The 15232-nt window shown below is 41.4% G+C and overlaps 1 protein-coding gene across 1 annotated transcript; it reads left to right on the top strand.

Annotated features, from left to right (window-relative positions):
- The first annotated feature begins 6845 nt into the window (after positions 1-6845).
- LOC145824349 (heterogeneous nuclear ribonucleoprotein Q-like) lies at positions 6846-7427 on the top strand. The gene has a single exon (XM_082923990.1). It carries the CDS (start codon positions 6846-6848, stop codon positions 7425-7427), a length of 582 nt encoding a protein of 193 aa, XP_082780116.1.
- Positions 7428-15232: the final 7805 nt, after the last annotated feature.

Genomic DNA, 15232 nt, shown 5'->3' with positions numbered 1-15232 from the left:
GGCTTTAACTCACAAACAGAATGGCCGCTCGGCCGAATAACTCTGCCTGTCATAGCTAAGTCCAAGGTGGTCTCTGTTGACTTCTTGGTGGTAAACACCCCATCTCCCTACAATGCCATCCTCGACCGACCTTGGATTCACCAGATGGAGGCAGTTCCTTCCACCTATCACCAACTCGTTCGCTTTCCAACCAAGTATGGAGTAGAGGAGATTCGTGGAGACCAAGTGGCAGCCAAACACTGCTTCATTGTCGCCATGAAAACCAAACAAGTCTGCAACCAAGTACAGATGGTGGAAATACCTGACCAGCTAGTTTTGGAAGACGTCGACGGAGTGCCGACCGAGAAGATGGTAGAGGACCTAGAGACGGTCTTGGTAGAAGAAAGAAACCCCGATAAGTTCTTCCTGCTCGGCACTTCCCTCACTGTTGGAGAGAAAGAGCAATTATTGGCTCTACTCCGTAAAAACATCGAAGTGTTCGCCTGGTCGGCCTATGACACTCCTGGGTTGGACCCCAACTATGCCTGTCATTGACTCAACGTCCAACTAGGAGCGCGGCCGGTTATTCAGAAGAGTAGACGATCATCCACGCAACACACCGATGCAGTGATCGAAGAGGTGGACAAATTTTTGGCTACTGGAGTCATTCGAGAAGTGCAGTACCCAAAGTGGCTGTCCAACACCGTCGTGGTGAAAAAGAAGAATGGAAAATGGAGAGTCTGCGTTGATTTCACTAGCCTTAACAAAGCTTGCCCCAAGGATAGCTTCCCCCTTCCACGAATAGATCAACTTGTTGACGCAACGGCTGGACATGAGCGCATGAGCTTTCTAGACGCCTATAGTGGCTACCACCAGATCCCTATGTTCGGTCCTGACCAAGAGAAAACGGCTTTCATTAGCCCTAGAGGCATTTACTGCTACAAAGTGATGCCCTTCGGCTTGAAAAACGCTGGTGCGACCTACCAGCGAATGGTCACCAAAATGTTCAAGGACCAGCTTGGTAAAACCATGGAAGCATACATTGATGGCATGGTCGTCAAAAGCAAGTTGGCCGAGCACCATCTAAGGGACCTTGAGCAAGTGTTTGGAATTCTGAAGACTCACAAGCTTCGATTGAACGCCTCAAAATGTGCCTTTGGAGTGGGATCAGGGAAGTTCTTGGGGTATATGGTGACTAGGCGGGGCATTGAAGCCAACCCTGACCAAATCAAAGCCCTCCAAGAACTTGAAGCACCTACAAAGGCTAAAGAACTCCAAAAACTCGCTGGTATGGCTGCAGCACTTAACCGTTTCATCAGTCGGTCCTCTGATTGGATGAAGCCCTTCTTCCAACTTCTAAGGAAGAAAACCAGTTTTGAGTGGGGAAGTCAGTGCTCCGAAGCACTAGAAGATTTGAAGAAGTATTTGTCCTCTCCTCCCCTTCTATCAACACCTGTCGCCAACGAAGAGCTTTTCCTTTACTTAGCTGTTTCTGATCATGCTGTTAGTGCAGTGCTAGTCAAAGAGGATGGGAAGGAGCAAAAACCAGTGTATTATGTTAGCAAGACACTCCTAGATGCCGAAACTAGATACTTACCATTGGAGAAATTGGCATATGCACTATTAATTGCCTCTAGGAAGCTTGTTCACTACTTTCAAGGACATACCATCAACGTCCTCACTGAATTCCCCCTCAAGTCGGTGTTCAGTCGAGCAGATTTCTCAGGCCGAACAGCAAAGTGGGCGGTGGAGCTTGGAGAGTTTGATATCAAGTTCCAACCTCGGACAGCAATCAAAGCTCAAGTTCTGGCAGACTGTGTTACAGAGTTCACCCCGACCGTCCCCTCCGAAGGGAGCTCTGCTTTGGTCACTATGACTGCCCAGTATAAAGGGCAATCCCCAGCCGAAGCATGGAAACTTTTTGTTGGAGACGTATGGAAGCTGTTTGTGGACGGTTCTTCTAACCAAAGAGGCTCTGGGGCAGGAGTTGTCCTTATTTCTCCTGAAGGATTCATATGGGAGCAAGCCATTCGGTTGGGCTGGAAAGCTTCTAATAATGAAGCAGAGTATGAAGCTCTACTAGCTAGCTTGCGAAGTGCCGAACACTTCAACGCGGAGGAGCTACTCGTTTTTAGTGACTCCCAATTAGTGGTCAACCAACTCTCCGGAGTATACGAGGCTCGCGATGAACGGATGGCCACTTATGCAGAACAGGCCAAAAATTTGATCAGAAAGTTCCAAGCCATCAGAGTCGAGAAGATTGGCCGAGAGGGAAATGGTCATGCTGATGCTTTAGCTTGCCTAGGTTCCTCGGTCGACTCCAGAGACGCCGCAAAATATGGGTGGAATATGTACCCCAACCAAGTATTCAACTAGTCGAAATGGTCCTCTGCACAGATTTGGGCCCAAGTTGGATGGACCCACTCCTGGCCTTCTTGAATAATGGCACCCTTCCTGAGGACAAAAAGGAAGCGCATAGGACAAGGCATAGAGCTGCTCGATTTTGGGTCTCCCCATCTGGTAAGCTTTACAAGAAGTCCTACATGGGCCCTTATCTACTCTGTGTTCATCCAAGTCTAGTGGAAGATGTGCTTTATGAGATCCATGACGGAATCTGTGGGAGCCACACTGGTGGTCGGTCCTTGGCACAGAGCCCTAACACACGGGTATTGGTGGCCGCGCATGCAAAAGGAGGCCCAACAGTATGTCCGCAAGTGCGACAAGTGCCAAAAGTTTGCTCCTCTCATTCACCAGCCAGCTAAAGCTCTAACCCCCCTCACCAGTCCTTGGCCATTCGCTCAGTGGGGCTTAGACATTGTTGGACCATTAGCTAGGGGAACTGGGAATAAAAGGTTTTTCATCGCTGCAACTGACTACTTCACCAAGTGGGTAGAGGTGGAGGCCTTATGCAAGATCAAAGAAGCAGACACTAAGAGGTTTGTTTGGCGCAATGTTGTGACTCGATTTGGCATTCCCAGAGTCCTTCTCTCTAACAACAGTACACAATTTGATGGCAAGATCTTCAGAAGATTTTGTGCTGACTTGAAGATAGAGTTCCGAAACTCCACTCCGGCCTACCCACAGGGCAATGGCCAAGCTGAAGAGTCCAATAAGACGATCATTGATGGGCTAAAAAAGTGTCTTGAAAAAGCCAAGGGCAAATGGGTAGAGGAGATACCGAATGTCCTCTAGGCTTACCGAACTACTCCTCGTCGGTCAACCGGTGAGACACCTTACTCTCTTACCTATGGGATAGAAACAGTCATCCCTTTAGAGGTTGGCCTTCCTACCATCCGTTCTGAGATCTTTGAGCTAGCAGACAATGATGAAGCCATCGCCCAAGCTCTGGACATGGCCGAAGAACGTAGGGAAGCTGCCCTTATTCGGTTGGCGGCCTACCAGCAGCAACTCACTAAGAGCTTCAACAAGAATGTACGTCCAAGGCAATTCCTACCAGGTGACTTGGTACTCAGGAAGGTAATGGATCACAAGAAAGTTCCTGGGGAAGGGAAACTCGGTGCTAACTGGGAGGGTCCCTACAAGGTTACTTCAGCACTTGGCAATGGCGCATACTATCTGGTTGACTTATCAGGGAAGGCAATCCCTAGACCATGGAACGTCGCCAACCTAAAGAAGTACTTCCAGTGATATGATTCTTAGGATGAAATACTTACAGTAATGTATTTCTCAGAACATGCCTTGATGTAATCAAAAGTTACGAGTATCAATGAATGAAAATTTGTTTTATAGTTTGTCCTTATTTACTTGTGTTGTACATTTATGCTTGGTGGAGCAAATTGGCCACGGGTCTTAACTCAAGCCAATCCCGGATGCTCAACCCTTTAGTTGGAGCGGGGTGCCAAGTGGTATAACTTGGTGGAATTTGTGCCAAGTATCGTTACTTAAAGCACGGTCCAAATTCACAATTCGCGCTCGAAGGCGGGCAGAATTGCACTCTACGAAGGGTTAAATCACGCCAAAACTTGACCAAGTTAGGTGGCGGCCGACCAACATGATAAAAAACTTTCACAATTTTTTCTCTACGAAGGCATAAAGCATGGTCTGACCGAACAGACAACCTTCCGAGCCACAGAGCTCATGCTCGGCTGGGGGCATCAACAAACTCACTCAATTTTTTTTCTAAGGCACGAAGCCTGATCAGACCGAACAGACAGCCTGCTAGGCCACAGAGCCTCTGCTTGGCCGGGGGCAAACATGACATATAAGCAAAAATTGAAGATAAGCAGTTCAACACTTGCGAAAATAAAAGAAAATAGAAGAACGAGTGCATTGAAGTGAAACCTCAATTACAAAAAAGAGTTCGGCCTTACAAAAGAAGAGGTCCACCCGACCGAACTCCAAGATAAATAAAAAAGTACAAGTTGCAAATTCAACACTTGGCAAATTTAGAAGGTACTTCATTACAAAAGGGAGCTCGGTTTGTATCATAGCTTATCCAACCGAACGCTAAAGCAAAACTTGAAGATACTTCATTAACTTCCAAGTTTCATTACAAAAGAACTACTAAAGCAGAAGTAAAAGCAAAACTCGAGGCAACCTAACAACTTACTCCTCGCGTTGCTCCTCTTCGTAGTGTCCATCCTCGCGGTGCTCCTCTTTTGTAGGATTGACAGTCTGTCTAACAAAGGAAGAGCTCGGCAGGAAAGGAGAAAGGCCAGAAGGATCAACATCCGTAGCTCCACCTTGGCGAGGCCTCCTCATCCTAACCCTTGCAGCGGTCTTCGAAGGGACTGGGATATCGTCAATATCATAAAGAGGAGAAGCCTCTTCCACCTTAGCAGCGCGCAGAGCCCCAGTCCAACCCTTAGTAAAGATCTTGTCCCTCAGCTTCAAAATCTCCTCCGAATAGGTCTTTTCGGCCTCGTCATAGCCCCTCTGTTCGGCCTCGTCCACCATCCTTTGATAATTAGCCTTTAAAGACTTTAAAGCAGCATCGGCATCTACAGCCCTCCGCTCGGCCATGAACATCAGTGCTTCGGCCTTCTTCTTTGCATCTTCCATCTCCTTTATATCCTCTCCTGCCGCCTTCAAGGACATATCAGCATCAGCCAACATGTTGATCGTCTTAACCTTCTCTTGCTCCTCACGATGCCGCCTTTCATCCATGATGTGCATCCTCTGAATGCACTGCACCAAACCAAAATGTCATATTCTCAACAACCAAATTTAAGTAAATGACAAAGACATAAAAGAAGACTTACTGCGGTTAACATCTGCACTGAACCCTTGATCAACACGTCGCTTGAAATGTTTTGCTCCGCCATATCCAAAGGTAACAGCAATGTCTTTGATAAGTCAAAGGCCAAGTCGCTTGAGTAGATTGTGCTGTCCGATGTAGTGATTACTCGGCCGTTATGCTCCAAGGGAGGCACCCATTCTTCAACTGAGCCTTGCTCATTAGAACCCCCAGCAACTTCTTTACCTTTGGATCTCTTCCTCTTTGAGGCCCTATCAGCAGGAAGAGCAAGAGTAGCAACGGGAGGAGGAGGAATAACGACATGCCTTTTTTCACCCTTAGACCTCTCAATCGGTGGAGAAGAAACTCGTGTGTCGACCGTCGAAACAGCTAGAAGGTCCTCGTCATCAGATCCAAAGACTAAGGCATCAAGATTGAGCTTTTGGCGACGAGCCATTTCGCTTGCTAAGTCTGGCGACGGGGAGTAGCCTCTACTGAGTGATCCACTTGATGAACAAACGACAGCGGAAGAGGAAGCTTCGGCAGTTTGGCCAACTTGTTCTTCGGTTTTAATCTTAAGTGAGTCCCTCGAGAAGTTGTTTACTTTGGGTTTCCGTTGGATGACATGTCTGTAAGTTCGCACATAGTTAAGCAAATGCGAGGCCGACCGATCTTCGTACCTTAGTGCAACTTTGATATCCTTCGGATGCTCTTTCTCCGGCCTCCTTTTTAGCTTCTTTGAACCTGCAAGTACGAACGATAACACTTTAACAAAGAAAAAAGTCACAGGCGATAAGCGAATGGATAAAAGGAAACTAAAATAAAGAATGACCTGGGTGGTCGTTCTCTCGTGGAACCCGCTTCAATCGGCCCACCTCCTCGGCCGCAAACTCCCAATTACCTCCGACTTGAAGGAAATCAGAGCAATGCTTGTCATTATCAGGAAGTTCAGTAACGAGTTGGAGGTCCAACGACCGAACTTTGACATAATAGGTTTTACCGCCTTTATTACGACACAAGGAGTAGCAATGAAGGATATCCCAAATACCCAAGTCCAAGTCTAAGAGGTCGTTCAAGACCGAGACACCGTTTATCACTCTAAATGTGTTCATTGATATTTGTATTGGTGTAAGTTCAAAATAAGAAAAGAATCGACGCAACAAAGGGTTCAACGGAAACCTAACACCCCCTCTACGATGGAGGCAATTGAGAAGGGCATTGTGGTGCTTGTACACGACCGATCCGCGTCAACCGCCGCCAATGTCAATGTGACATCATTGGGAATGTTATATCTTCGGCGGAACTCATCCATTCCTGCCGGAGTGTCCACTAGGTTCCGAAACTTACCCATTGGAGGTGCGACGTTCCACCAAACAACTACACTAAGGATGACTTGCAAGGTTGGAGGTACAATGGCCGACCGAGCAACCGTGTGCTAAACGACTCTCAACGTTACACTTAACCAAAAAAAATAATGGTGAAGGCGGAAAGGAAATACATGGGTTCTATGACTTACAGTGCCAAAATCAAGGGGAACTTGATGGCGAGCCTCTCCGATGAAGCAGTCCCACTGTGGCAACCAAGAGAAAAATTATGAGTTGCCAAAAAAAAAAAAGATTAAATATAAAAAAAAGAGATTAAATGAAATAAAAAAAAAGATTAAATATAAATGGAGGCATTGGAGCGGCATAAGAGGCGCAAGACTGAGATTTTCATTGGTGGGTTGGGCAAGGATGCAAAGGAGGAAGATGTCAGGAAAGTTTTTCAGCAGGCAGGTGAGATTGTGGAGGTGAGTTTGGTGATGAATGATAAGACAGGTAAGAATAAAGGTTTTGCATTTGTCCAATATGCTTCAGCTGCTGATGCTATGAAGGCATTAGCAAAATTTTCCAAAGTTGAGATTTATGGAAAGCAATGTAGCGCTACACCTGTTGAGGGCAATGACACAATTTTTCTCGGTAATATTAACAAGAAGTGGAAGAGTGAAGATATTGGTAAGCTGTTGCAGGAGTTTGGGATTGAGAAAATAGATCAAGTTACAGTTATGGCCGATCCTAGTAACATTGAGTGTAATCGTGGCTTTGCCTTTCTTGAACTTGAAACTAAAAGAGATGCTAAAAATGCTTACAGGAAACTTCAGAAGAATGTCTTCGGAAAGCTGCAAAAGATAAAAGTTGCTTGGGCTGAACCCTTGAGTGAGCCAGATGAAGAAGAAATGCTTAAGGTCAAATCTGCCTTCCTCATGGGGTGAAGAGAAAGTGAGGAGACCACGTTGTTGGTGCAAGCTCCAACCTTTCTCAACAAAAGTTTGGGATTTATAGAAAGAGGACTAGAGGTCAAGCTCAGATTTTTAAAAATTGTTTTAAAATCCCAACGAAGGAAAGCGTGAGAATAAAAACAAAGCCAGAGCTTTGTTCCAAAAATGGGTACTGTTGCTCCTGGAGTCAAAAAGTAAGGCAACAAAGAAATGGAAAAGATCGGTCTGAAAATTCAAATTTCTAGAGTGAGGAAGTGTTATGGAAGATGGGTTTGCTTGTTTTCAAGAAAAACTTTGAATTGGGCTTGCTTTTACGTCACATTAGCAGCCCTAAACTAATCAGATATGGACGCGTGGTAGCTCGACAGTCAAGTATGTGCTTCCGTCAATGCCGAGCTTGAAATCCAATGGCACGACAAAGATGGTGGCCAGCCGAGCACGACACTGAAAAGATGTAACCGAGCACAAACTGGAAGCCACCGAGCAGCGTGAAAGCAGGTGCGAACCAAGCTACGGAATAATGGCAACCGACTGAACTCATTCGTTGACGGCGACGAGCCGAGCTAGCGACCGAGCTACGAATTTGATGGCATGCTCCTCTAAGGCCGAGCAGTGGCAAACCCATGGCCGAGCAACGGTCCAACCGAACAACAAAGACCACGGAAGAAATATGCTGCTGGATATGAAAAAAGATGACGACCGAACAAGAATGAATCGAGCAAAATTGAAGACAACCGTGCAACGCTACACACAAATTTGAAGACCAAAATAATGACTGAGCTGAGTAGACGTCGTGTGAAAATTAAGTGGAGTTGCTCGGCCCATCAAGCATCGAAAAAGGGTCAACCAGGTAGCAACGATGACCGACCGAATTGCAACATGCATGAGGTAGGCCAAGATGGGTGTACGTAGAATCTATGGACTGAAATGAATCGAAGAAGCTGCGTCGGGCCGAACAAGACGCAAGTCCGACCGAGCTACAAAACGAGCAAACCAGCCAAAGTATTTTCGACCGAGCAGCAATCAAAGACATGGCCAACCAAGCTTCGAAGGGACGCACGGGATCGTGAAGAGCTGCGATGTGCAAAGGGCCGAGGGCCCATTCAAATTGAAAACTACCGATCTCTATGCTCAACAATGATATTTAATTCCTGAGTATGAAATGGCCTACAATGGACCAGACACGCACCAACAAACCGAGCAGAAGAGATGAAGTATGGGCTGAACAAAGTGGGGCACGATTGAGATATTTTGAAATAAGTCAAAGAGCTCCACCGATTGGGCAATAGACAACCTTCCTAAACTCTATCAAAACCGAGCAAAATAAGCAGCTTAACTTCTGGGTGATGGGCCTAAACAAGCACTGGAAATATTTCTTCGGACGAGGTGAAGGCTTGGCCGATCAACTAAGCAATAACAAACATGACAGAGGACCGAACAATGCAAAAACACATCCATGACCGACCAACAAAGGCAGAGCTACAGGCAACAACAAAATGGGCCAAGCCCATTTTTATTTTTATTTTCATTTCTTGACAGTAAAGAGCTTCACAGATGACCGATATACACTATATATGCAAGAAACAGCTCAGGCGGGACCAAGCATACACGAGGCCGAGCTATAACCAATCTCAGAACATCCAGTATGCTATCTGAAGTCCATTATTAGATTACAAACCAATTTTTATAAGGCATGAATATGAACAAGAAGTCAAGCAACGGGCCCACCAAACAATTAAGCTAATTGTTTACACAAGTTGGACATTATGTGAAGTGTGCTGAGTAAAAGAATGCATGAGTTGCTTAGTGGGTATTGGGGCCCACCAATTTGACAAGTATTTAATTTAACAATTACAAAGCATGGCAGCAAAGCAAATACAAACTTGGCCTACTAAAAAAGTTTTGGGTGGGCCGAGATGCTCTTACTTATTCTTATATAAATATATAAATCTAGTTTTCTTGTAAATTGGAGGGACGAGATCCGTCTATAAACGCAAAGGTAGTACACTTTGAACAAATCAGGCCAATGAACAACAATGGCTTCCACACAATAAATTTGAATGCAAGCCAGGGGGCAAATGAAGTGGGTAAAAATTAATCAAGTCTTGGTGCTAGGTCCATTGCGATGCTCACTCCAAGTGGAGCTAGGTCGGACCTCAGCCCTATGGCCAATACTTGCTCCGAAGCAAGACAATCATAGGAGTTTGGCCCAATGTACGAGCGTCACTCCAAAGTGGGCCGAGCAACATGGTGGACCTTCTGGATGGACAGAACCACTCCGAAGTGGGTTGAGCAACATGCTGGACCTCCTGGTTGGACAACCGTTCTAGAGCAGACCAACTTAGAGAAGGCCAATTCACTAAAGATCTTTCTTGGGCCCACAAGAGACAAACAACCCTGCTCCTTCCCCTCTGTATGAACAGAACGTGGAGACATGGAGGCGCAGAGGGACAAGGTGCATATATGACAGACCTGCATCTGAATGGCAGGCGGAGTGGTCGTCCTCCTCCAATGAGAGATGTCCGCTAATGAGACAAACAAAACAGACCTGCACCCGAGTGTCAGGCGGAGTGGTCGTCCTACTCCAATAGGAGACGACCACGAATAAGACACATTGGACAGATGGCGGAGAGAGAAGGACTTGAACGACAAACAACCTTCTCCTATAAAAGGTAAACACTATTCGCTCTCAAGGGATCCGAAATCCACACACTTAACACATATACACTCTTTGTATTCTCTCCTCTCACTTTTTCCTCTCCCTGAGTTCCTAACTTTACCATCGGAGGGATTTTCGACCAAACCCCGGTCGGGCAGCCTCACCGTTTGTTATTCTGTGCAGATCTTCAATTCTCAAAGCCTGCTGTTCATCCACGAAGTTCAACCCTTCTTCATAGTGCGGAAATCACCCCCGCACAGAAAGTGCATTAAAAGTTGATTTTTTTTTTTTAAATGTGTAAAAAAATTAAAAAAGTAATGTGACTTAAAAAAAAATTAAAAAGTAAAAAAAAAAAAAAAACTTTCAACTGTGTTGCCAAAATATTGTCCCAAACCGTCACTTTAGTTCACAAATTTCAAAAATTACAGACATTCTCGTCTATTTGTGAAAATTTCAAAAAATGAATAAAGGTAACAATTGGGATGGAAACAATTAGGATGAGCTAACTCATCGCAACTGCTCGCAACTGCTGACTGAGAGTGACGATTACAACTCCGTGTATGGTCCGTTTAGTAGAGTTGTGAAAAAGTAATTATAACTTATAGCATGACAGTTTATAACTTATAACTGTAAATATAAGTTGATTTTTTACTTATAAATTAAGCTTCTTCTTCCCCACTCAAAGAATAAGTTGATTTTTGATTTACAAAAAGTTATAAGCTGTATTGTTAAGCTAAACCAAACACATCAAAATAGTTTAAATTCAGCTTAAAGCTGAAATAAATTAGAAATAAACCCTACCAAACAGGACCTATGTACTCATGCCAATCCTGCTATGAGGTTTTAGAATGTTCAATTTATGAAGTAATTTCTTTAGTCTTTCCAAAAAAAAAAATAAATGAGTTTGATGTGTCTCATCTTCTGAAAAATAAATTGATGTTTAATATTAGTGTTTTTGTTTCAGAAAAATGCGGCTTCTAGTTTCTTTTGTTGGTATGATCCACCTGCTTGTGCTTGTGCTCGTGGTAGACAAGGGTTGCCAAAGTTAAGTTGCAAGTCTAGAAAAAATTGTGATTGACATTACTGTTGGCTAAAATGTTGGCTTATTTTTCCTACGAAGGAAAATATCATAAATGCGAGCGTGCCAGCAAGGATTGAAAAATCCTTACAGATTAAATTCAAGCCAATTATCAAGCGATTGTGTTGACGGTTCTTTTGCCTCAACGAAGAGGACTTCAAGATTGCCAAGTGTAAAGAAAAGAAAAATTAAAAGAAGAATGGGGAACGGAGAAAGATGATTGAGTGAACAATCAAAGTAATAATTACTTACCTCTACTCCTATGCTTCGAAAAGAAAGTGCATAAAATGCTTCGAAATGGAAATGCTGAAAATAAATGCTTCGAAATATAAATCTATGTTAAACTACTCCTAAGATAAGGAAAATAACAAGAAATATTGAAATCAAGTGTCTTTGATTATGAATTCTGGATCCTTTACAATGTAGCCATTAATGGCTATTTATAGAAGAAAAAATACAGCAATAACTACTTAGTAACTACCCATTTCTTCCATCTTCATTCTTGTCTTGCCATGTGTCATTCCACTCATCCACTTTGTCCTCCCACTCATCCACTTTGTCCTTCATATTCTCCATTATCTCTATAACTTCTTTTAACTTCCAAATGAATAAGAGGATGTCACGTGTCCTGCAATTATATAAATAATAAATAATAATAAAAATTGCAAATTTATGGTGTTAACATTACCCCCCGCGGCCCTTAAAAATGATGTTTATTTGAATTTTTGAAGGGCCGAACCAAGCACATGACTAACCTAAGCAGCAAAGTGCTTCGAATGATGTAACAACACCAATAAAGTGCTTCGAATGAGTATGAAATTATGACAAGATGACTCGAATTATTACTAGTAACAAGCTTCGAAAGTGATATAAAGAACCAAAATCATTCTTCGAAGGTCGATGGAACCGACCAAAGACGAATTACATCCTCAAAAATACTCGACAAAGCTTCGAAGGTTCATAACCTCCATTATTATTTCTTCGAAGCTGTTGTTGATACAAGATAGAGTGCTTCGAAGCTTACAAAATTATGGCAAAACGGCTTTCGAAGCAACTTATGGCAAAACGGCTTTCGAAGCTGTTTTTGGCCAACATTGTGGTTATTCAAAACTTATATGTTCTGGTTCACACAGAATTAATGAAAATATTAATTTTGTGCTTCGAACCAATTATTAATTCTTCGAAGACACCAAAACTGTTGTTCTTCGAGCCAACTTATGATGCCAAAAACAGGCATTATTCGACAACTAATTAATTGTCATTTTACATATATTTGAAGAGATGTACACATTTCGAAAGTTTTCAAAGTTTTATACAGTTTCGAAGGTGAAGTAATCAACCTTCGAAACAACTCTTGATGTTTCGAATGTATCTTCAAAGCTTTATACAGCTTCGAATGTGAAGTAATCAACCTTCGAAACAACTCTTGATGCTTCGAATGTATCTTCGATGCTTTGATTGTGTACATACAAACAACTGGCCATCAATTTGAAAAGATAAGCCATTCTCAACCATTTATTTAAATGCAAAGGCTTTTTCTAGCCAAGTTCATGCATTTTAAATGGTCATCCCTTGTTCTTAGTGCTTTGAACTCATAAGAACAATTTGTTAATTTTATTAACCACATCATCATAATTATATTTTGATGTGAACCACAAATCCAAAAAGGATTTTGAACACCAAAAGTCATGGTATAGTGTGACCATGAAAATTTATACTTTTTGACATTTTGAAAAATGTCAAAAATTTTGAATTCATGAACAGTGGCTTGTTCATTGTTCTTGACCATGTTTGTTTTAAAAACATGACTTTTGCCGAATAGGTTTTCATAATTATTTGGCAAAATGGGTTGTTTTTCCATGTTAGCCATTAATGGCTTATGAAAATCACCCATAGATATATTATTTTCATGACTTGACTCTCTAAAATTTGGTTTTTGGACCCCCTGAGTCATACATGGAACATCATTCTTAGCCAAATTTGGTTCAAGAACATGCTCTTTCGTTGTGTTAATTTCATAATTTGGCTCTTTCAAAACGGATTCTTGAACCCCCCCGAGCCATTGATGAAATCAACTCTTTGCTTTTGCTATTTTTAACCATGGAAAAATTCTGAAAAAATTCACCAATTCCGGCCATTAAGGCCTCAGTTAAAGACTTGGTAGTGAGAGTTGATAACTCATCATTCCATTGGCGAATTTCCATATCAAGTTGATGAATTTCTCCAATTAAATGGTGTCTTTGTTCTTCCACCAAATAATATTGTAAGGGATGAAAATTTATTTCATCAAGAAAATGAATCTCTTCTTGAAGATCCAAAATTTCTTGTTTACGCCAATAAATTTCATCTAGACTATTTGAAATGGACAAATCCAATTCATTTTCCATTTATTACACTTGACGTCCCACTGGGCGTGCCAAAAAATGTTGGCTAAAATGTTGGCTTATTTTTCCTACGAAGGAAAATATCATAAATGCGAGCGTGCCAGCAAGGATTGAAAAATCCTTACAGATTAAATTCAAGCCACTTATCAAGCGATTGTGTTGACGGTTCTTTTGCCTCAACGAAGAGGACTTCAAGATTGCCAAGTGTAAAGAAAAGAAAAATTAAAAGAAGAATGGGGAACGGAGAAAGATGATTGAGTGAACAATCAAAGTAATAATTACTTACCTCTACTCCTATGCTTCGAAAAGAAAGTGCATAAAATGCTTCGAAATGGAAATGCTGAAAATAAATGCTTCGAAATATAAATCTATGTTAAACTACTCCTAAGATAAGGAAAATAACAAGAAATATTGAAATCAAGTGTCTTTGATTATGAATTCTGGATCCTTTACAATGTAGCCATTAATGGCTATTTATAGAAGAAAAAATACAGCAATAACTACTTAGTAACTACCCATTTCTTCCATCTTCATTCTTGTCTTGCCATGTGTCATTCCACTCATCCACTTTGTCCTCCCACTCATCCACTTTGTCCTTCATATTCTCCATTATCTCTATAACTTCTTTTAACTTCCAAATGAATAAGAGGATGTCACGTGTCCTGCAATTATATAAATAATAAATAATAATAAAAATTGCAGATTTATGGTGTTAACAATTACACAATTGGATATGACCGTGGATTGCTATCATATGAGACAAACTAACTTGTGATTATTTTGTTTGTTCTTTGAAAACAGTTGAAGAAAACAATGGTGGTAACATAATAAAAATACGGTGATAATGTTGAATTGTGTTTGATATAATTAACAATGTTGAAATGTTTTTTTATATGTATTTTGTTGGCTGAAACAATGTGTTTGAAATGTTAATGATGTTCAAATGTGCTTGATCTATTTCTGTTGTAAGTTACTGAACAAATGTGTACGACAAATTTGTTTGAAGCAATGTGTTTGGATGATACACACAAAAAAAAAAAAAAAATTGTGTTTGAACCTAGTGAACCACACCAAAATATATTGGAAAGGATTATCATGTGTACTAAAAAATAGTGTATATGACATTTATTTTACCAAAAATATAATTTTATTATTTATAATTTTAGGGGTGCACATCATAATTTTTTCATTCATAATTTTCACAACAAAATTCGTAACTTTCACTACAAATTTTATTAATTTTCATCACAAAAATTATAATTGCTCTATCACATTGTATCATTTCCCAAACATATTATAGAACAAGTGAATTACAAAATATATTTACAAAACACAATTCATTTGAAACTTAAGGCCTCGTTTGAGAATAAACTTTTTTAGTAACTTTTTAATTTTTTAACTAAAATATGATGTAAAAAAAATAATATGTTCGGGATGAATTTTTATTTTTACGAAAATATGTACAAAAAGTAGAGAGAAAATGAAATGTTTGACTTCTGAGTATAAGTTGTTGGTTTTTTTATTTTTTTAATAATTTTTTGACTTTTTAACTTTTTAGCTAAAATTACCGCTTATTAAACGAGGTCGGGACTTGGACATACCAGTTCAAATTAAATTTGTGGGCAATTTGGATCCTGCTCAAGTTTATACTTAAGTCAGACTTGGACGGACAAATTCA

Source organism: Camellia sinensis, chromosome 4 (assembly GCF_055761805.1).
Source record: "Camellia sinensis isolate YWXY chromosome 4, ASM5576180v1, whole genome shotgun sequence".
NCBI lineage: Eukaryota > Viridiplantae > Streptophyta > Magnoliopsida > Ericales > Theaceae > Camellia > Camellia sinensis.
This window is presented reverse-complemented; position numbering and strand designations above follow the sequence as displayed.